General features: G+C 38.3%; 2 protein-coding genes across 4 annotated transcripts; one reads left to right on the forward strand and one right to left on the reverse strand.

Annotated features, from left to right (window-relative positions):
- Positions 1 to 260: 260 nt before the first annotated feature.
- Positions 261 to 2,054, forward strand: LOC148205074 (uncharacterized). The gene is made up of 2 exons (XM_088101412.1): positions 261 to 509; positions 618 to 2,054. The coding sequence occupies exons 1-2, from the start codon at positions 261 to 263 to the stop codon at positions 2,052 to 2,054; spliced, it is 1,686 nt and encodes a 561-aa protein (XP_087957538.1).
- Positions 2,055 to 5,887: 3,833 nt separating this feature from the next.
- Positions 5,888 to 10,730, reverse strand: LOC148205075 (protein NRT1/ PTR FAMILY 1.2-like). Of its 3 annotated transcripts, XM_088102608.1 has the most exons (6): positions 10,584 to 10,730; positions 10,426 to 10,490; positions 9,062 to 10,140; positions 8,759 to 8,976; positions 7,493 to 8,037; positions 5,888 to 7,039 (listed from the first exon to the last, which is right to left on the reverse strand). In XM_088102608.1, exons 3-6 carry the CDS (start codon positions 9,180 to 9,182, stop codon positions 6,148 to 6,150), a joined length of 1,776 nt encoding a protein of 591 aa, XP_087958734.1. In that variant the 5' UTR covers positions 9,183 to 10,140; positions 10,426 to 10,490; positions 10,584 to 10,730; the 3' UTR covers positions 5,888 to 6,147. The 3 variants fall into 3 exon arrangements, with proteins under 3 accessions (XP_087958734.1, XP_087958736.1, XP_087958729.1); XM_088102610.1 differs by having other exon boundaries at positions 7,799 to 8,037; positions 9,062 to 10,490; XM_088102603.1 differs by having other exon boundaries at positions 9,062 to 10,490.
- Positions 10,731 to 21,694: the final 10,964 nt, after the last annotated feature.

Consider the following 21,694-nt stretch of genomic DNA (forward strand, 5'->3'; position numbering starts at 1 on the left):
TTCTCATACATCAGATTTAATGAGAATGATGGAGTCGGTACTAACGTCAATGCAGCAACAGAATGCTGCATTAGTGCAACAGAACATTGTCGCTCTACAACATCTGAAAACTGTTCGGTTATCAGCGGAGTTATCTTAGAGACAGTATGTGGATCTGATGGCGAGTGGCAGAGCCACAACTGGACCATCTACTTCTTCTACCAATCATCAGACAGAGTGAAATCTCGAGAGTTTTCTTCAACATCATCTGGCCAAGTTTGATGGCAAGTGCAGTCCGGATGAAGCAGCCTAATGGTTCTGAGATATGGAACAAATTTATAACGCCAAGAGATTTCCAGAAGAAAAATAGATTGGCGTATTCTGAGTACATGTTGACAGGAGAAGCTAGTCACTGGTGGAGTAGCATGAGGATGCTACTAGAAAGCAACGGTACTCCCATTTCTTGGGAAATCTTCAAGATGAAGTTTTATGCTGAATACTTCCCTGGTAGTGTTTGGTTTGCTAAGGAGGTAGAATTTCTTGAATTGATTCAAGGAGGGATGTTAGTATCAAAATATGCAGATAAATTCAAACATTTTTTGAGGTTTCATACGCTGGCAATGAATGAGGAATGATAGTGTAGAAAGTTTGAAAATGGTTTGAAAGGAGATCTCAAGTTGATGGTTGTTGGATTATGTATCAAGGAGTTTCCCGCTTTGGTGGAGAGAGCCAAGGTTTTAGAGAAGACCAAGATGGAAGTTGATAGACAACAAAGGCAACAGCCGAACGTTGGAGGACCCATTTCCTCCAAGAGTGGTCTCGGTCCTATGAAGATTCCTTACGCTCGGTCTTCTTCTTCAGGATATAGAGGTCAGTCTCCAAGACCTCCAGTACCGTTCGGTCAACAACAAGTCCCTAGGAATATTAGGTGTTTTACTTGTGGGGGTTATCAATCGGTTTGTCCTCAGAAGGATAGTGGCAGATGGTGTAACCGGTGTAGAAGTGTAGGGCACTATGAGAGAGACTGTAATATGGGAAGAAGGGCTGGTGGTCAACCACAACATGCAGGGAGGTTTCACCAAAGAGGTGGTGGTGGTGGCGGAAGAGCTCAGGCTGCTGGCCGAGTATATGCACTGACAGGAACAAAAGCAGCAAGTTCAAGTAGTCTTATTGTCAGTTCTTGCTTGCTATATGGAATATCTTGTAGTTTGCGTTTTGATTCGGTGGCAACACATTCCTTTATCTCGAAGAAATGTGTTGAGAAGTTGGGATTGTCAGTGGATGAGCTTCAGTTTGATCTGGTGGTGTCAACCCCAGTAGTTGAGAAGGTTAGGACGACTGCTTATTGTGCTAAATGTCCAATAGTAGTTGAGGGTTGTCGATTCAAAGTGAACTTGATTTGCCTACCTCTTCAAGGTTTAGAGGTAATATTAGGAATGGATTGGTTGGTTGTCAATCGCATTCTTATGGATTGTGGAGAGAAGAAATTATTGTTTCCAGATGAAGAACAAGAAGAGTCGTTGGCAATCAGTCAGTTGAGGCAGGATATATTGGAAGGTACTAGTTGCTTCTTGATATTATCTCATTTGAAAGTGGAAAAGGGAGAGCAGAGTTTGGACCGATCGGTGCAGCGTAATAAGAGGATAGACCGTTCAGTCGTAGATGAATTTCTTGACGTTTTTTCGGAAGAGATACCTGGGTTGCCTCCTCCAAGAGAAGTAGAATTTTCAATTGATTTGGTGTCAGGAGCAGGGCCGGTATCTATAGATCCTTACATAATGTCTCCAATAGAGCTAGCTGAATTAAAGAAGCAAATTGAAGAGTTGATGGATAAACAATTTATTCGGCCAAGTGTATCACCTTGGGGTGCTCCTGTGCTGCTAATTAAGAAGAAAGATGGCAGTTCTCGGCTTTGTATAGATTATAGACAGCTGAATAAATTGACAATTAAGAACAAGTACCCTTTACCGAGGATTGATGATCTATTGGATCAATTACATGGGGCTACTATGTTTTCTAAAATAGATCTAAGGTCTGGATACCATCAGATTTTAGTTAAGGAAGGAGATGTGTAGAAGACGGCCTTCCGGTCTCGGTATTGCCATTATGAATATGTAGTAATGTTCTTCGGTGTTACTAATGCTCCTGCCATATTCATGGATTACATGAATCATATCTTCAGGTCATTCCTAGATAAATTTGTCGTTGTCTTTATAGATGACATACTTATTTACTCTAAAAGTCATGAAGAACATGAGGATCACATCAGAAAGGTGCTTGGTGTGTTAAGAGAGAAGAAGCTTTATGCTAAAATGTCCAAGTTTGACTTATGGATGGATGAAGTACAATTTCTAGGGCATGTAATCTCAGCGTTCGGTATTTCGGTGGATCCTGCAAAGGTGCAGGCAGTGCTTCAGTGGGAAAGACTCATTTCGGTCACTAAGATCAGGAGTTTTATGGGATTGGCGGGCTACTATAAGCGGTTTATTCAAAGATTCTCTAAGATAGTAGCGCCGTTAACTAAATTGACCAGGAAGGATCAACCTTTTGCATGGACCGATCGGTGTGAGGATAGTTTCCAAGAATTAAAGCAAAGGTTGACGAGCGCTCTTGTGTTAGTCATTCCTGACACAAGTAAACCCTTTGAAGTATTTTGTGATGCCTCCTACCAAAGATTGGGTTGTGCACTGATGCAAGAAGGGAAGGTGGTTGCGTAGGCCTCAAGGCAGCTTAAAACTCATGAGAAGAATTATCCAACTCATGATTTGGAGTTAGCAGCAGTGGTTTTTTCATTGAAGATTTGGAGACATTATCTTTATGGTGTTCGGTTTCAAGTGTTCAGTGATCACAAAAGCTTGAAGTATCTTTTTTATCAAAAGGAAATGAACATGAGGCAGAGAAGATGGATGGAATTCATAAAAGATTATGAATTTGATTTACTTTACCATCTTGGAAAAGATAATGTAGTAGCTGATGCTTTGAGCAGGAAGACTGTGCATGTGTCTACTATGATGGTTCGAGAGTGGAATTTGATTGAGAGTTTTATAGACTTGAAGCTACAAGTTGAGTTAGAACCGAACGGTATCAGCTGTTGTCGCTTAGTAGTAGAAAGAAGACTGTTGAACCGAATACGTGAGAAGCAATTTATAGATGAGGAGTTGCAAAAGTCAAGAAGACCGATCGGTAGCGAGCAAGGTAAAGAGTTTGCATTGGGACCGAGCAATATTTTGTAGTTCAGAGGAAGAGTTTGTGTACCTAATGATGATTAGCTAAAGAGAATGATTCTTGAGGAAGGACATCAAAGTCGTTTTAGTATGCATCCAGGCATGACTAAAATGTATCATGACCTCAAGGAGTCATTTTGGTGGCCAGGAATGAAGAGTGATGTGGCTCGGTTTGTGACGTCATGTTTAACCTGTCAAAGGGCCAAAGCGAAACATCAAAGACCAGGATGTTTGCTACAACAGCTAGAAATTCCTGAATGGAAGTGGGATAACATCTCTATGGATTTTGTGACCCATTTACCTCGTACGGTCATAAATCATGATGTTATTTGGATAATAGTGGATCGGTTAACTAAAAATGCTCACTTCCTTGCTGTTAATTTGAAGATGTCAATGGCTAAATTGGCTCAACTCTATATCAGAGAGGTAATCCGGTTGCATGGAGTGCCATCTAGTATCATTTCTGATAGAGACATTAGATTTACCTCTCGGTTTTGGCAATCACTGCAAAGTGAATTGGGCAGCCGGTTTCAGATGAGTTCAGCCTATCATCCCTAAACGGACGGTTAGTCTGAAAGGACAATCCAAACACTTGAAGACTTATTGAGGACGTGTGTTTTGGATCATTTGGGAGTCTGGGATGAAGTATTACCTTTATTGGAATTCACCTACAATAATAGCTATCAATCTAGTATTGGCATGGCACCATTTGAAGCCTTGTATGGAAGACGTTATAGGACTCCTCTTTGTTGGTTTCAAGAAGGAGAAGCAGTGTTGACTGGGCCAGAGGTGATTCAGCAAACCACAGAAAAAGTGAAGCTAATTCAAGAAATTTGTCTAAAGAGCTTGATAGTGACAGATACAGTTAAAGCATAATAAATGTTCTTTCTTCATTTTCTCATAGTACTAGAATGTACTTATCTCCTTCTTGAGCATAATAAATGTTCTTTCTTCATTTTCTCATAGTATAGAATGTACTTATCTCCTTCTTGAGCCATGCACATTTCATTGATTCATCTTAAATTTTAATATTGTGTGAAGTAGAGAAATCTTTCAAAGTTGACAATTACTTTACTCAGGAATTTTTTAAGAAAAGTAACTTTAGCTACTTTTTCAAGAAATCTGTTTTTATATGGCTTATCCTTTGTCTAATAAATCTACTTTACAAACGGAAGTAGTAGACATTTGTTGTAAACATTTATGTGTCTTCAATTTGGTATAAGGTTAACTCACTTTTATGTGTTTGTCGTTTGAGAGAATTTGTGCTTGATCAAATGTATGATATGATTGCATAATGTTGTATCATCTGTTAAACGAACATTTGTGCCTCTCATTATCTGTTATTATTATAAATCATCATCTTTTAGACGAAGCATAGTCATGTTTTTATGCTTAGCTATTTTTTAGCAATTAATAAAAATAATAGGAGATTGAACTTTTCTAGGAAAAAACATTTTCACAAAATTATCCTCCTTATAAATAGTTGAATAATAATAACATATAATACAAAAAGCTAAAAGATAAAGAGATTTACGTAAAGTATTATTTTTTAATGTTGGTTTGTTTAAAATATATTATAATTGGAAGATATAAGTATTATTTGGACTCAGTCACATTTAGCTAAACTACGAATATTATTTATCACTTCTAGTTGACCTAACTTATTCCTGGAGACAACTACTTTTGACTAAGCACATGTATGTTTTAAACAAAATCACTCTTATCTAAGAACGAGTGTAATCATTCATGGGAAAAAAACACTTTGATTACAATGGGTGAAATCTTAAGGATCACATGTTTCATTCACTAAAAAAATTAACATCCTTAGACGGATAGAAAGTTATGAATACGCTTTTGTCAACTATGAACACAAATAATGTTCTTCTTCACACACAATCAGTGATGCATCTAGAAGAGAGTTGATGATAATCCAAATGAAAGATAAAAAAATTCAACCTGAATGGAAGAAAAAAGGGGAACAAGTTCTTTACAAGCAAGGTAAACAGCCTACATTTATGGCAGAAGAGACTTGGCCACTCAAGTTTTTCCACTTTGAAACCTGAACTTAGAGTTACAATAATTGAAGGTTATGAATTCAAATATAAACGTGCATGGATTCTATAAAGATAAAGCAAGTGCTTGTCAACAAGGATTTGAAAAAGATCTCACAAAAATTATCTCTTTAAAAGTTGATACTATGAAACAAGAAAGTTATTTTAAAAATGTGTTGAATCTTACTAAATGTCTAAAGAAGCAAATGAACAACTCAATGCTAAAATCATTCACCTTGAGCAAGAAAATCAAATGATAGTAATAATATATAATAATAAAAGCTAAATTATTTGGAGGAACATTTTACAATTTTGTCACATTTGAGACAGAATAAATAATAAAAATGCTTAATTTTATAACCAATCCCTGAATTTAGAAACCAATTAAACAATTAAGCCCAATAAAAACAAGAGTTTGAACTTCACAAACTCGCTTTTAAACAAGAACGCCAAGAAAAAAGAAGATAATGACGAAGTTAATAATGAAGAGGGTAAAGATAACAACAACGGAAATAATGAAAATGTTTACGATAACAATTAGAAAGATGAAGATAACAAATTTCAGAATAATTATGACAAGGACTTCAGTATTGAAGAAACATCTTATAAAAGAGAGAATTAGAAATGGAAAAGTTTCTATGTAATAGTTTTTTTGTTACCATATATTGTTTTTTAAATTAAAATAAATTGTTTCTCATAACATAAGAAGAGAAATACTTGAGTGCCTGCGTTTTATAAACGTGAGCACCGTTTGCAGATTTACAAAAGCAACTACTGGGTCATTTTGTATAGTATGTGAGTTTATTGTGATTGTGGAGCATTGGCCACCGATAATATATCATACATTCTACAGTTTCTCTTGCTTTTACAGTACCTCTATACTAAAAATTAAACTAGGAAGTAGGTACCTCCCTGTTTTCAAATTGCTCTTCTTCCTTGTCAGCTGAAGCTTCAAGCTTTTGCCACTGAGCAGGACCATAAGCCCAACAAATAGCAAGAAAGTAAAAGTAGTTAATTACACCCAAGAAAGTGAGCAATGCATAATAGTAATTCAAATGGCCACTGTTAATGTTAGTTGATAACCAGCTCTCCTTCCCTCCTAGACTAGTGACCTTGTCAACTATGCTCACCAACACACTTCCCACTACATTAGCAGCAGCCAGCTCAAGAGTGAAAAGAGCCATTGCAAAACTAGACATGGTCTTGGGGAAACCAGTGTAGAAAAACTCAACCTGTCCAACAGGGTTAAAGGCCTCACCTATTCCAAGCAAAACAAACTCAGGAACCAACCATAAAACTGACATGTCAATTACAGCATTAGGTTGGTCTTCAAAGCCTTGTTCAATGGCCGCAGTTCGTCTCATAGTTTCAACTAAAGCTGATGTTGCCTTACCTGCACATACAAACAACAATCCTATCCCAATTCGTGTTTTACAACTGAATCCTCTAGGCATGCCCCAGTGTTTTGCCAGTAGAGGTACCATTATGCGGTCATATATGGGAATGACTATTGATAATGTGATTACCATGATAAGACTGAAGGACCCTGCAGGCATCTTGAAATTGCCAACTAACCTTCGGTCCAAGGTAGTTGCCTGGAGAGTAGAGAGTGAGCTTTGGGAAACCATCATTAAGATGCCCGTGGACCACATAGGAAGCACTCTGAGGACAGATTTCAGTGACTCGACCTGTCCGACTGTGCATTGGCTCCATGGATCTGAAACTGATCCATCAGGGTTTGAGAGAGTCTCAGGAGTCTTTATCATGCAAGCTTTGTTCAAACACCTGTAAGATAAGATAATGTTAATTCACTCAAAGAACTCAGATAGTATAGGACAGGTGTCAATGGATAATTTAAATCCCTTATTTATTTATTTATTTCTTATTGATCCCCCATAATTATAGGGAGAGTTTACTTGTACAACGTAAAGATTCTAGTTAAATGGGATTCTCTCAAGGATGGGAGGCATTCATGACATATCTTATAGAAGGAACATTACTATATGATGAAATTACTCTGAACACTCAGAAATAGAATTTGTCAAGGGGAACCAAAAACATTACTAACAAAGAAATAAAGACAATAAAAAATTATCTTGAACTAAGTGAATACATGATTGTCACTATTCAGTATATGATGATAACTGGATTGGCTGCTTCTCACATAAAATGTTTTGGGGGAAGTATTTGAGAAGTTAAACTGGAAGGAAATAGCATAATAAGGGCAAGCACAAGTACCTAAGGCTATCAGTAGGAACGGCCAGCTCAGAATCGCGGTCTTGATAGTATTGATCAAAGTTGCCATCAGGAAGACTAAGTTTTCTATTCTTTACAGATACTACTGCTACTTGTACAAAACTAGTGAGTAAGCTGTGACCGGGCTTCACTTTGGCATAGATGGGAGAACCAAGGATGAAACTGACAGCCGATATGAACATTAGCAAAGCAGGTAAACCAAATCCAATTTTCCATCCCAGATTTTCTTGAATGTACACTATTACGCTCAAAGCAATTATAGTTGATAACGCTATTGAGGTATAATACCAATTAAAGTAGCTATCCAAGAGCCTCTCATCATTAGATCCTTCTTTAATTTTCAGTTGATCTGCTCCAAATGCTATGGAACAAGGTCTAACGCAACCAGCTCCAATGGAAATTAATCCCAAGGAAAGGAATAGAACAGCTAGTTGGGCTGTTGTGGCAGAGCTGCAGTGTAGCATGATTGATTCACAGGAAGGTTTTAGCTCTGGGATCATGGCAGTTAACCACAAAATGATTAAACCCTGTGAGAGTCAAAAAAAAAAATTACAGCACTATCATGAAAAATCATTTATCTCGTGTTCTTCGGAAAAACCTATCCTACATTTCCCCAGGAAACAAAGCAACGGAACATTATGAAGCACACTTTGAATCACAAAACCAAGCCATGGCAGAAGACTTAAGCCTACACCAGCTAAAGCAATTACAGATAATTAGTATTTCAGCTATAGCCAAGGCAATTATTAAATTTCTGTAAGTTAAAGAAGGGTTATCATTTAAGAAGAAGATTTTGCTACTATGCGAGTGCTTAAGTATCTTGGATTGGATTAAAAGTTGCCTGAAGCAACTTTCTGAGCCAGGTTTTACTAGGTTTCTTTGAATCATGACAACAGATATAGTTGACAGAGAAAGATTTGCATTCTTACCTACAACCAGTGTATTTCGTTTTCTTTCTGAAAAAAAGAAAGAAAATATAACTAGAATGCCTAGTTAGTGAATCAACTGTGAATTACCAAAGAACTATTTAAAAGTCATTAAGTAATTTTTAATTGATTAACTGACTTTGGACTTTTTTTTATCAAAATTATACTGAATATATAGTCTGAAAATTTCAAATTTCGAACTTTTTATGATCTTCTAAATAAAAGTAGCCTTAGAAGTCTATAAATATTACTCCTGAAACAACTTTTAATTTCTTCAAAAAGCTATAACTAATTTGTTTTATTGTTGTTTAAGTAGACTTACAAGAAGGCTGGAGAAGGATCCGATAGAAATGACGAGGAATCGACCCAAATAAGAATCGGAGATAAAGGCACCGAAGATGGACAAGATGTCAGAGGTGGCCGACCAAGTGTAAATGACGCTTGTGCCCTTGGCAACAGGCATGCCGTAACCGTTCAGCAGGTACAGTATCATGTTCGGCATGATCCCGTAGCTGGCCACTCGCTCCAAACACTCGTTCACTGATCAAAGTAAGCAAAAGCACATTGTCCGATGATAAAAAGTGAGTGAGTGCAATAAAAGAGTTTTGCAGTGAGCGAGAAATACCTATGATGAAAGGCATGGTTCGCAAGCCACCTTTTCTTGTCAGCGAAGAGGACGAGGAAGAAGATTGAGACGAAGTGACATTTTCCAAGAGCTTCTGCTCTGCAGCACCAGAGGCCTCCATTTCTGTGCCTTTGTTTTTTTGGATGTTGTTCAACTGAGAGCCAACAGTGGAAGAGATGGAAGAGACGACCAGTGATTCACGATTGGAGGTTGATCTTTATACCACCGCTTAAAAAATTCCAAAAATAATAGGTGCCACTCTCTCCTCGCTTATCTCGTGATTAACATTTTTAAAGTATTGTTTAAGTTTACACCTTCGTTTTGTTATCTCCGTTAAGTTATCACTAACGCCGTGTGTCTGTGACGACATGTGCCCACTTAAAATGCTGATGTGGCAATGTTATATTATGAAATTTTTTAGGTAAAGCTAGCCGCCGCAACAGTATCATTCTCCACCATCCTTGTCGCCATGGCCAACCACCATGCTCATCTCGTTGGACAATCATTCTCCATCATGCGCCACCACCCACAATGAATCAGGCCACTGCCTATCGCATCATTCATCAGAGTTAGTTGTTATACATCTTCCTTCGTCGCTTCGCTTCTGCTTCACTCTCCGCCTTTCGCATCATTAATCAGAGACTGGAGCCAAAGAAGAAAAGAATAATATATGGAGGCCGACGCAGGAAAAGGTTTGGAATGCCCGAAGACTATGGATGGGAAGGCGAGTAACGGGAGTGGGATAGAGAAGGAAATTCCTTCGTGTTGTTTGAAGGCTAAAGCTTCAGCCCTGAGTCAGAGGCAAAGTGCCATTCCATTGTTGTTTCTGGATGGTTTTCGGCTTCTCAAACTTTCTCATGGAAATTTGTAAAACCAAAATATTTCAACAACCTGATGTGGTCAGGAGAAGCCCATTCAATTAAAGTTGACTGAGAAGGATGAATGTGCTTATTAGGAGATGATTGCTCATCTACCCCTCTGTTCGATTCCAATCCCAAAATGGTTTTAGTTGTTGGTGGTGGAGATGGTGGAGTACTCAGGGAAGTATCTCGCCACAGCTCTGTAGAACATATTGATATCTGTGAGATAGATCAGATGGTTATTAACGTTTCCAGGAAATTTTTTTCGGATTTAGCTATTGAGAAGAACCCTAAAACCCCAATCGCTCCAATCTCTACGAGCTGCCTCCATTCAAACTTGCAACCAAGACAACACAAAAGATCCAGAGAAAGCCCTAAATCAAAACCCTAAGTCGCGATCCATATTCTCCACCATCCAACAAAAACCCAGATTCAAAATATGTTTTCCTTCAAACACGCCCCCAACCCTAAATCAACAAAGGGGATGTCGCAAACGATTCATACCGGAAAATAATCTAAATTGGAGCCGGCGACGGAAAGTTTGAAGCTTGCTGGAAAATTGGAGGCACCTGTCGCATCAGAGAGGCATATATAGATAAAGTCTTGAGAGCATCAATAAGCAGTGTGAGAGAAAGAGGAACGGTAGAGAGGAGAACACAAACCTGGAAAAGCCCCAACACAAAAGATCCAGAGGACGCCGCGACCGGTGGGGTGCCGCGGCCGGTGGGGCGATTCTGGGAGGGTTTTGGGTTTCCTGTGACAGTAGAAAAAATATAAAAATTTAAGATATCCACGTGGAACCCATTCAATTTAATATACAATGGTATATCATATAAAAAAATAACAGCTCAACACAGTTAGACACCGTTAGTGATAACTTAACGGAGAGGGTTTAATTGGTTCATTTTTATAAGTTTATGGACCCGATTGAGGCCAAAAAAATACTATAATCTACTTGAGATTGACACACAAATATAAAGACCAAACGAGGGTTTAAACCTATATTTTTTATTAGCTTTTTCAAGTCATATCAGTATGTTTGCTTTCTAACACTTTTTCTTAATCTAGAATATTCTCGGTGGTTAACCTGAAACTGTATTATAACCTGAGACTGTATTATATGGAATTTGGTGTAGTTAAAAATTAAAAATAAATTTCATTAGAACGTCAACCTATAATATTGTTAAAAACTAGATATATTAATTGAATAAATTCGTTCGAAAAAAAAAACTACTTTTAATTTTATTTTTACCGAAGGTATGTTATATTAATAGAATATTTATTTTACATATCTTAGTACACCCGGTCACAGTCTTCTTGTTGTTCAAGTATATATCGGTCAATTAAGATAATATGTATTTGATTCATACATATTCAATCAAGACGGATCATACTAACTAGATTGTTAAGTGATGATAATTATAGTTAAGTTAAAAAAAAATTAACATGATATTGTCATATAATTTGATCACATATGTAATTGTATGATAGGATGGGCTGATGGTATATGCCAAAACAAGTTGATAGTCAACTTGCTTTGGCTGATCAGTAATGACAGGTGTTACAGATATTAAAGGCTAATTAAGAGTCATTAATGGATGGTAAAGGCACATCTTAAAATTTAGGAACGGTTAATTAATAAGTTTAATTATTATGAACTCTATAAATAAAGGTTTGGTGTAAACGATCGTCTATCGACCCCATACACCGAAACATATTGGCGACCATCGCGGGGCCAAGGGCAAATAGAGAGTAATCAAAGTAATAGAAGGCATAGCAGGACCATCGGATCCACAGGGGATCACGGAGGAGATGCAGAGAGAGATGTAGAGGGAAATGCAACGGTAGGTGGAAGAAATGTAAAAAAAGTATGAAGCTGAGATAATTGCCTTAAGGCTAAATGTGATGCACGAAGGGGAGAGTCGTTCGTCCAGTAGCCAGCATCTTAGAACCCCCCAAAAATAGTGTAGGAGGAGGATAGCACGACGGTTGGAACCAACCAGACGGCCTGGGTCGATCATGCGGAGGGGTTACACCCGTTCACCGTAGAGGTTATGGAGGCAGAGATGCCCGACAAGATGCCCCCAACACTTGAAAAATATGACGGTTTAATGGACCTAGATGATCATCTTCAGACTTTCACCAATACAATGGCCTTTTATTCCCCGAGCGATAAGGTGTGGTGTTGGGCTTTTACTTTATCCTTGAAAGGAGAAGCGTTGGTTGGTTCAACGCCTTGCCACGTAATACGGTGGATAGATTTGGAACAACACGCACATTGTTCGGGCAACAGTATGCATCCAGTAAAGTCGAGGATGTGACGTACTTATCCTTGGCTAGCATGAGGCAGTGTAAGGACGAACCTTTGAAGGACTTCACGGAGCGGTACAATAAGATGGACCGTCATGTAACTAGAATTCCTGATGAGCAGTCTTCCAACCATCCTGCGGCTAGGTCCTTTCTCGAGCAACATATACCCCCGACTGCCGAGAACAATGGGTGAGTTGTAGGAGCATGCAATTGAGTACATATGCATGGAGGAGTTACAAGAGTATCATGACGAGCAGCGAGAGGACACAACTACCCCTTCTGAGAAGAAGGATCGCAAGGAGGGAAAGAGATTGTTCACCTAGGGGGAAAAAGGTGGGGGTCAAAAAACCAGGAATGCTGTCAAGGGACCCAAGTTTCACCACTACACGCCTCTAAACGCGCCTCGGGCAAGAATTCTTGAAGAAACTCGTAGCGCGGACTTGTTACCGCCTCTGGACAAGAATCCTATCCCAAAGAATGCAGATGGGAGGAAACATTGCAGTACCACCAGAACATGGGGCATACTAAAGAAGAATGTACCACTCTCCGAGATAAGATAGAAGAGTTAATCCGGGCGGGATACTTAAAAAAATATATAAAAAATGAAAATGTTGGAAGATCTCCTCCCTGTCGGAGAGAGTTTAGGAGAGGACCATAGCAGAGTGGGCGACATAATGATGATCGGCAAAGAAGCCAAAGCAGGGAACGCTCGTTGAGGGGGCATATAAATACGATTTCAGGAGGATTTGCAAGCGGGGTGTCATTTTTCTCTACTAGAAAAAAGAATCTAAGAAGCCTTAGGGCAGATGACCGAACAACTCGGAAAACCAAAATAATGTCGTCATTTCGTTCACTAATGAGGACTTTCATGCTTCGAGCCCCAACCAGGACGACCCTATGGTCATAACAGTGGTGATAGTGTGGTAGAGTGTAGGAAAGGTATTGGTAGACCAAGGAAGCTCTATTAACATTATCTATTGGAAAACATTCCAAAAATGGATTTATAAGAAGATTTGATTGTGTCGTTCAATGAGTAAATAGTTGGGTTTGTCGGTGAAAGGGTGGATCACTAGTACAAAAACAGCGTACAGCGTTGAATCTTTCGGGCTTTTAACGGCGAACTCGAGACTGATATCATATCAGGAGACGTAAATTTGACGTCGAATTATGTAGGCCAACGTTACTTGTTTATAGGCACGTCGACTAATATAGACTTTGACTTCTAATATGTGCCTAAATAGTTATATTTAAAGGAAGATTTGACGTCCACTATAAGGGGACGTGATGTAAATAGACGTAAAGTTGACGTCATATTTAATGGAACCAACGTTATCCTCGCCCAGTGTTGCATTTCTATGGTTTCCAATGTAAAAGGTTCGACGTCAAATATAATGTGAAATGACTTTATCCTCGTTGAGTCATAGAGGAGCTCGCCCAACGTTGCATTTCTATGGTTTCCAATGTAAAAGGTTTGACGTCGAATTTAACGAGTGACCGACATTACCCTCACTAAGTCAGAGAGAAGCTCGCCCAGCATTGCATTTTTGTGGTTATCCACTGCAAAAGGTTTAACGTCGTTCAATGCATAAGGCAACATTAATATACATATGTTAATGTCAAGCAGTGTATATATTCACAGAATTCATCAATTCACAGTTTAAACTATGTTATCATCAATTCATCAATTTCAATTCAAAAGTAAAACTAAAAGACTAAAGCAAATGTTATCATCACAACGAAAGGAACTCAGTTTTTCAATTCATAAATTCACAAAATTCATCAATTCACATTTTAAACCTTGTTATCATTAATTCATCCTTTCAAAAGTAAAACTATAAGCTAAGAAAATGCTATTATCAAAATGCTGCAAAACTTTAAGGAAAAACCAAAAACTATAGCTAATTAAAATGTTAATTCAAATATCCTGCCCATTCCCCTCTTAGACGTTATCTGATTACTAAGGTCATTGTTTAACATCAAGTTGGTGCTGGTTTGGAGGTTAATTCCTTTTAGACGGAGTTTTGAATTTCCAAGCGACGAGGAGCTATTGAATTTATTTACAACAATTCCATCGGTCATTGTTAACGTTGATTGGTTTATTATTGGACGTTGAACGCGTGACATTATACGCGATGTTTGTACTAGTGGATACCCGAGGGTACGTTGATTTACGAACCTTCCTGGGGACCGATCGAGACTCAAAGGAGCAAAAGGTAAGATACTTATTGGTGGAAGCAAATACTTCCTATAATGTTTTGATAGGAAGGCCTTGTCTTAACGCTTTTGGAGCAATAGTGTCTACCCCGCACCTAATAATGAAGTTTCCTTCAAGCAAGGGAATCATCTGCACCATTCGGGCTTACCAGAAGGTAGCTCGGGAGTCTTATGTGGCTGGATTGAAAGTCGAACCTTTAACCTCGCGGTGCAAGGTTAGGCAATCTGAAGTCGTCATAACCGACTTAGACCTAATGACCAACGCAGAAGACAGAATAGAACCTTTGGGAAAAGTTAAACTGTTTGTCCTGGGAAGAACGGAGGAGCAAGTATAACCTCGGTTGGGAGTGGGCTCACAGAAGATCCGGCAGGGGCCATTATGGGAGAGTTAAAGTTAAACAACGCCCTTTTTGCATGGACCGCGACTGATATGCAGGAATCCATTTAGATGTGATGTCACATATGTTGGCATTGTTTAAAGAGGCGCACCCGGTAGGTCAAAAAAAGAGACGACTAGGGGAGGAAAATAGACGAGTAGTGGAGGTTGAGGTAAAACAACCTTTTGGAAGAAAGGTTCGTTCGGGAAATAGTATATACCACCTAGTTGTCCAAAATGGTGATGGTAAAAAAGTCAAACGGGCAGTGGAGGATGTGCACAAATTTTATGCATTTGAATAAAGTCTACCTCAAGGACTCCTATCCATTTCCCAATGTGGATGGTTTGGCGACGGGGCATCCGGGTATCAAATACTTAGTTTTTTGGATTCATACTCAAGTTATAACCAGATTCCTATGTTTCTCCTAGACTGTGAGAAGACGACATTCATTACTGAGAAATCAACGTATTGCTATGAGGTCATGCCATTTGGTTTAAAAAATGTAGGGACCATGTACCAACGTTTGATGGACATAGTGTTCTTCCATCAGATTGGAAGATGCGTGGAAGTGTATGTTGATGAAATGGTTATTGTTAAGACTTCGACAAGTGTACCGAATCGTATCAATTAATAAACATGGTAAGACCAAGTATAGTTTCCCTAGAGACTCACGACCTAAATAGTTATGTGATTTCTTAATTAAATAGGACTTGAAAACAAACTCTTTTGGGTTTAGAATACAAATACTGAAAAGTAAATATGCATGCAATTCGATCAATTGGACAAAAGTGCAAAGATGAATGGTTTTAATATTTTGAGATGATTATGTTGTTCGGGTTAGATTTCACCTAGTTTACTCTCACGTGTATACGAATTCTAGTTATTCATTAATGTCAATGTTACTCTTTAAAACACTTAAAACCTGATTCCTCGACGAAGAAAGCATACCCTTAACTATTATTTCATACGATTTCTAGCATTCCTAATAGTTAATTCTGAAGAACAGAAGCTTAAGACAACCAAAACTCATACCCTCATTCCTGAGCAATACTGCTTCTAGAAATAATTTTTCGGATCATGAATTGTAAGATACCTTTAGGTACTCATGCAAATCATACATCATGCTAAAGAATGAGTTAAACGAAGCAAGCATTACGCAAAGAAGAATTACCCTAACAATTAATGAAAGAAGCATATATAATCAAGAATCAATTCAATACATGAGAGTTTACAAAGGTTACGTCTTCCCAACCAAAAAATAGAGTTTAGTTCATCATTGACAAGGTGAAACTAGATGAACAATGGAAAAAGAATGAAAGATAAAACCCTAGAAATTGAAGATAGGAGCTTCCACATCCAATTTCGCCTTCAAGGGAGCAAAGAGTGTGTTTCTGAGCCTATTCCGTCCAAAGATGTGAACCCTAGGATGTCCAAGCCCTTAAATAGAACATAAAAATAACAGAAAACAAGTCCAAGCCCACGAGACTGACGCTCAGCGCCCCACTTATGGCGCTCAGCGGTGTGCGGGTCAAAAGTTACGCTCAGGGTCAGCTCAAAAGGGCGCCTAGGCGTGGTGCGGGAAGAAAATTGGCGCTCAGCGCCCTTTTTTGTGCGCTCAACACCCTTTTTCTGCACTCTGGTTGACTTTTCTGGACTTTGGTTGACTTTTATGCATTCTGGTTGACTTTTCTGCACTTTGGTTGACTTCTCTCAATTCTGGTTGACTTTTCTGCATTCCAACTATTCGGTTCTTTAACTCTTCTTTCAAATCATTCCAATAGCCTACAAAATCAAGGGAATTTAGTGATAAAATCATCAAGTATAACCTCAACTCTCTTATTCACAGAAGTAAAGCAAAAACATGAGTTAAAGCAAGTTTCTAAGTCAAAAAGGGTGCATTTACGGTATTTTCAACCATTATCACAACCCCAAACTTAGAACTTTGATTGTCCTCAAGAAAAACAAAATGTAACTTAGCTTTTCACAACAATTACTACAATGGTTCAACATTTTTCAAAACTTTTTCTTCTAGGACAAGTAACCACTTTTATCAACTCATCATAAAGATGTCAGTAAGGATGTGCAGATGCCTTAATTCAATCACATTCATTGTGATGCTCATGTACTTCAATAGATGCTATCCTTATGAATGATCAATCAACCAAGCAAAGATGTAATCATAAATTCAAAGAACTGCTTCTCACCAAGCAAACTGTTTCACTCAAGCACTCAAAAGTGTATCACTCAAACTCCAAGGTGTATAGTGAGGTGACTCATTCACTCTACTATAACAATGTTACATAAATCAGCTTTGCCTTTCATTTAACCACAATCAATCAAACTCACAAGCAAGTATCATCACAAGGGATTTTCTATGGCTTGTAATGTGGCTGGGCTAAGAAGAAAATTGGTTTTTTCGGATCACAAAATCTTTGAGTTAAGAAAGTCATTTATAATTAGTAACCATTCTCACTTCTTCCCAGCTTTCCCTTGCATTGAGCTTTTCTTTTTCTTTCTTTTCTTTTCTTTTTCTTTTATTTTTTTATTTGCTCAACACTTAGCTCAATGCTTATTTTCTTTTCCAAATTTCCCAACAACCCCAAACTTGAACCTTTATCAATACCATACAACATATTCTCAACTTAACTCAAGGTAAAGATTGTCATAAAGGGTTTTCTTTAATGATTTAAGGTTAAAGGTTCAAAGGATAAAACACATTGTGCTCTCTTTTATTGGGCTAAACTTATGCATTGGCTAAAAAGGGATAACAACAGATGGCCTTGATCATATGACAGCAAGTGATTCAATCATAGAAACTTGGACAAAGTCATTCATGCTTTCAAAGTAATAGCAATCATTCACAAAAACTCTGGAGTTCAATCCTCACACAGGTTAATTTCAAGTTCCAACATTTAGATAAACATCATGCTCAGTAACATCAATCACACATCATCATGCATCTATTTCACAATATTATGAGCAACCACTTGTATATCAACATCATGCGTCATCTCAATATCAATCAATATAATCAGCATCATAAAGCAACACTCATCGCAAACATCATCATCATCAAACCATTGCACACAGATAAAGTTTTAAGCCAAGTACATCACATCCTATACTAATAACAGAAGCAAATAAATTCAAAACAAAAGGAATAAGGTTAGAAAGTTGGGTTGCCTCCCAGTAAGCACTTGTTTAATGTCACGAGCCTGACCCAATAACTCTTCTAGCACCCACCAGTAAGTGCAAACCTTCTCATCAACACCCCTCAGTAAGTGTTTGGTAGCATAGTATCCTTCAGTAGATACTCAATCACCTGGTATCCATCAGTAGATTTTATGCCATAGCAGGCTCATAACCAAAACAAAACAAAATAACAAAAGTTTTTAATTACATCACCAAATAGCAAAAATTAAAGTTTTCAAATCATTGGGCTGCCTCTCAGCAAGCGCTCTTTTATTGTCACTAGTTTGACACATGAAAGCTCACGTCACATATTTCATGTTGGTGTTCTTCTCTTTTTCCTCACACTAACTTATCAACATCTTCTTGTTCACCTTATTGAATCTCCTTGAATACAAAGCTTCAATCTCTATGACTCCATTCTCTTTAAGCTCTTTAACAACCCACAACTTGTTCTTGAATCTCACTAGTGTGCCAAGTTTGAATTGTTCATCCACCAAGTCATGATGAATCATCTTTCCTTCGCCATCTTTTTCTTCTCCTTCCTTAACCTGCGACAAGAAACAATTTTTACCTTTGATGACCGGTTTGACAACTTTAAGGCTAGTCACTGATGCGTCTTCATCTGCAACTTTATCACTGGTCTTCCTCACTTGATTCTACTGCTCATCATTGAAGACATCAAAGATCACCTCCTCTTCTTGGTCTTTAAGTGTTATCGTCCCATCATCCACATTGATGATTACCTTGGCAGTTTTCATGAATGGCCTTCCAAGAATAATAGGAGTCTTCACATCTTCCTTCATCTTCATCACTACAAAATCAACCAAGAATCTAAGTTTGTCTATGCAACCCACAACATCTTCCGCCACACCATAGGGCTTTTTGGTAGATCCATCTGCCAATTTCAAAGTAACCTTTGTAGGCTTCACTTTAAGACCACCCATCCTCTCAAGCAGAGATAAGGGCATCAAATTAATGCTTGACCCTAAATTAATTAGGGCTTTCCCTATCTTAACATTCCCTATGACGCAAGGAATAGTAAAACTTCCTAGATCTTTAACTTTTGGAGGAAGTGCCTTCTGCAAAATAACACTGCAATTGCCTTGTACATCAATAGTTTCCTCATCTATATATCTCTTATTTTTCTCAACTCTGGTTGACTTTTCTGTACTCTGGTTGACTTTTATGCATTCTGGTTGCCTTTTCTGCATTCTGGTTAACTTTTGTGCATTCAAACTATTTGGTATTTTAACTCTTCTTTCAAATCATTCCAATAGCCTACAAAATCAAGGGAATTTAGTGATAAAGTCATCAAGTATAACCTTTACTCTCTTATTAACAAAACTAAATAAAAAACATGAGTTAAAGCAAGTTTCTAAGTAAAAAAGGGTGCATTTAGTATCAAAATTATATCACAGATAACGGTATTTTCAACCGTTATCAGTTGTGAGAAGTTGTTCGGTGAGGAGCACGTCAAGGATTTAGCGGAGGTTTTTGGGCAAATACGCAAATATGCAATGCGTTTAAATCCTACAAAGTGTACCTTTGGGGTGGTAGCGGGAAAGTTTTTAGGGTTCATGTAACTACAAGAGGCATTGAGGCTAACCTAGACAAATGTCGAGCGGTAGTGGAAATGGGAAGCCCGAAGAGCCTGAAGGAGGTGCAGCGCCTAGTTGGACGTCTAACGTCTCTCACCCGTTTTATTCCCAAACTAGGTGAGCGTATAAGGCCTATTATTAGTATCATGAAGAAAAATTTGCCCAACAAGTGGGATGAGGAATGCGAGGCAGTGTTTGAGGAAGTCAAGAACATCGAGGCTAAGTGATACGCTGTCGTTGAAGCTATCAAATTAATACTACTTTTCAAGGCAACTTCAGTATTGGCAAGTAGTATTCAAGAAGGTAGATAGGGCTAAAGTAACCCTGAGTCGTCTCCCAACGAACACAGAATTGATTTTGAATATCTGACTCTTACGAATGCTATGCAATGCTTATGGATAAGAGTAATGTTTGGAGAATGTTTAAAGAACAAATAAGAAACTTAAAAACAGTTACGATGAAATAGGCTAATTCCACTGCTTTTCCAAGATAGATTCATCATCGGTTATTCACGGATAATTGTTCAATTGATTATTGTTTAAGTTTCAAATTAATTAAACTACATTCTTAATTAATTCGAGGGCGATCATGCATTTAACCAAAGTAAATTCTCAATCAAATGCAAAACCTTTCTAGATTATTCACAATAAATTCAACCAAAGTACATTCTCAATCAAATTCTATTGTGTTTAATCATGTCTATTCTTAAATCTCCTAACCAAATTAAAAACTAATCAATCAAAGTAAATTCTCAATTGATTATAATTGAAATTATTACTAATCAATCAAAGTACATTCTCGATTGGTAGTAAAAACCATTTAATCATATGAAAGTTCCTAAATTAAATCAAAGTAAATTCTCAATTTAAACCTAGAAACCCTAACACTCATATACTCAATATGCATGTAGATTCAAACACATTATGATGCAAAAATCTTTGCTTTTAACAAGATAGAGAGATGAAAGACATAGAGAGAACAACTTAAATCAATAATCAAAGTAAACAATTGCATTAACTGAACGTAACCTCAGAATCCGTCATGGAATTATAGCAGAATAGCCCTAGATGCTTAGCTCTCCATGAATGGAGTTGAATACAAGATGAAAGAAAAGTGCGAGGAGTATGAGAGAATGAATTAATTAAGTGAAGTCCCTGGGTCTCTTTATATAGGGCTTGATTGGGCTTGGACTTTGAGTATTCAGTTGATAGAATCTTTTATCTTATATCTTCCAAATAACTAAAAGATTTAGATAATTATAACATTATTTGGAAGATATTTTCGGTTGATATTCCCAAATTAAATTAATTCAACAACTGAATTTTATCTTTTAGCTTTTCTGAATTTCCAAAATTGCACAAATGCCCTGAAATTTCCTTTATCTGCACTTTAGCCCCTTCTGAGTTTCTGAAATTGCAAGAAAGCCCCTCAGTTTGACCACTTTTGACCAGAGGAGACTTGTTGACCTGCTTTGACCAGTTTTGACCCAGCTTGCACGCACCAATCAGAGCTTCACACGTGGCTGCCCTCTTCCTTCCCCAATTAGGGTTTCAGATTGGGGGAAAGGAGAAAGGTTTCCTCCTGCGCCGTCACGAGCGAAGATGCGAGAGGGTTCCTACTATTTCTGGTTTTTCTGAGTGCAGGTTTGGTTTCACGTGCTGCCATGGTTGACGGTGACTATGCTGGGTTTGATGGCAGTTTCACGATATTGGCTTTCGCGATTCTGGGTCTGTGTTTCTTTGCAGGTTCTGATGCGGTGATGGAGGAAAGGTTCACGGCGTGGTGGTGGCACGACAGTGACGGCAGCTGTTGATGGTTGCGTCAATGGTGCGCGAGAAGCGTGGCGTCGCGGCAGCACGGCTGTGACGTTAGGCTTGCGGCAGCGGCACTGGCGGCTAGGGTTTCTGTGGAGAAGGTGGAAGATGATGCTCATGGGTTAGGGCTGACGTGGCGGCACATGGTTGGCTAGATCTGTGTGGGGAGGATTTGGACACGTGGCATGCTCTGGTGGAGTCTAACTTAGGAGGGGTATGGGTAGGGAAATTTAGGAGGTGTATTTAGAATAGGGTTACTGTTTGGCTT

The sequence above is a fragment of the Vigna umbellata genome, chromosome 1 (genome assembly GCF_029865625.1).
Source record: "Vigna umbellata cultivar VRB3 chromosome 1, Vumbellata_1.0, whole genome shotgun sequence".
Lineage (NCBI taxonomy): Eukaryota > Viridiplantae > Streptophyta > Magnoliopsida > Fabales > Fabaceae > Vigna > Vigna umbellata.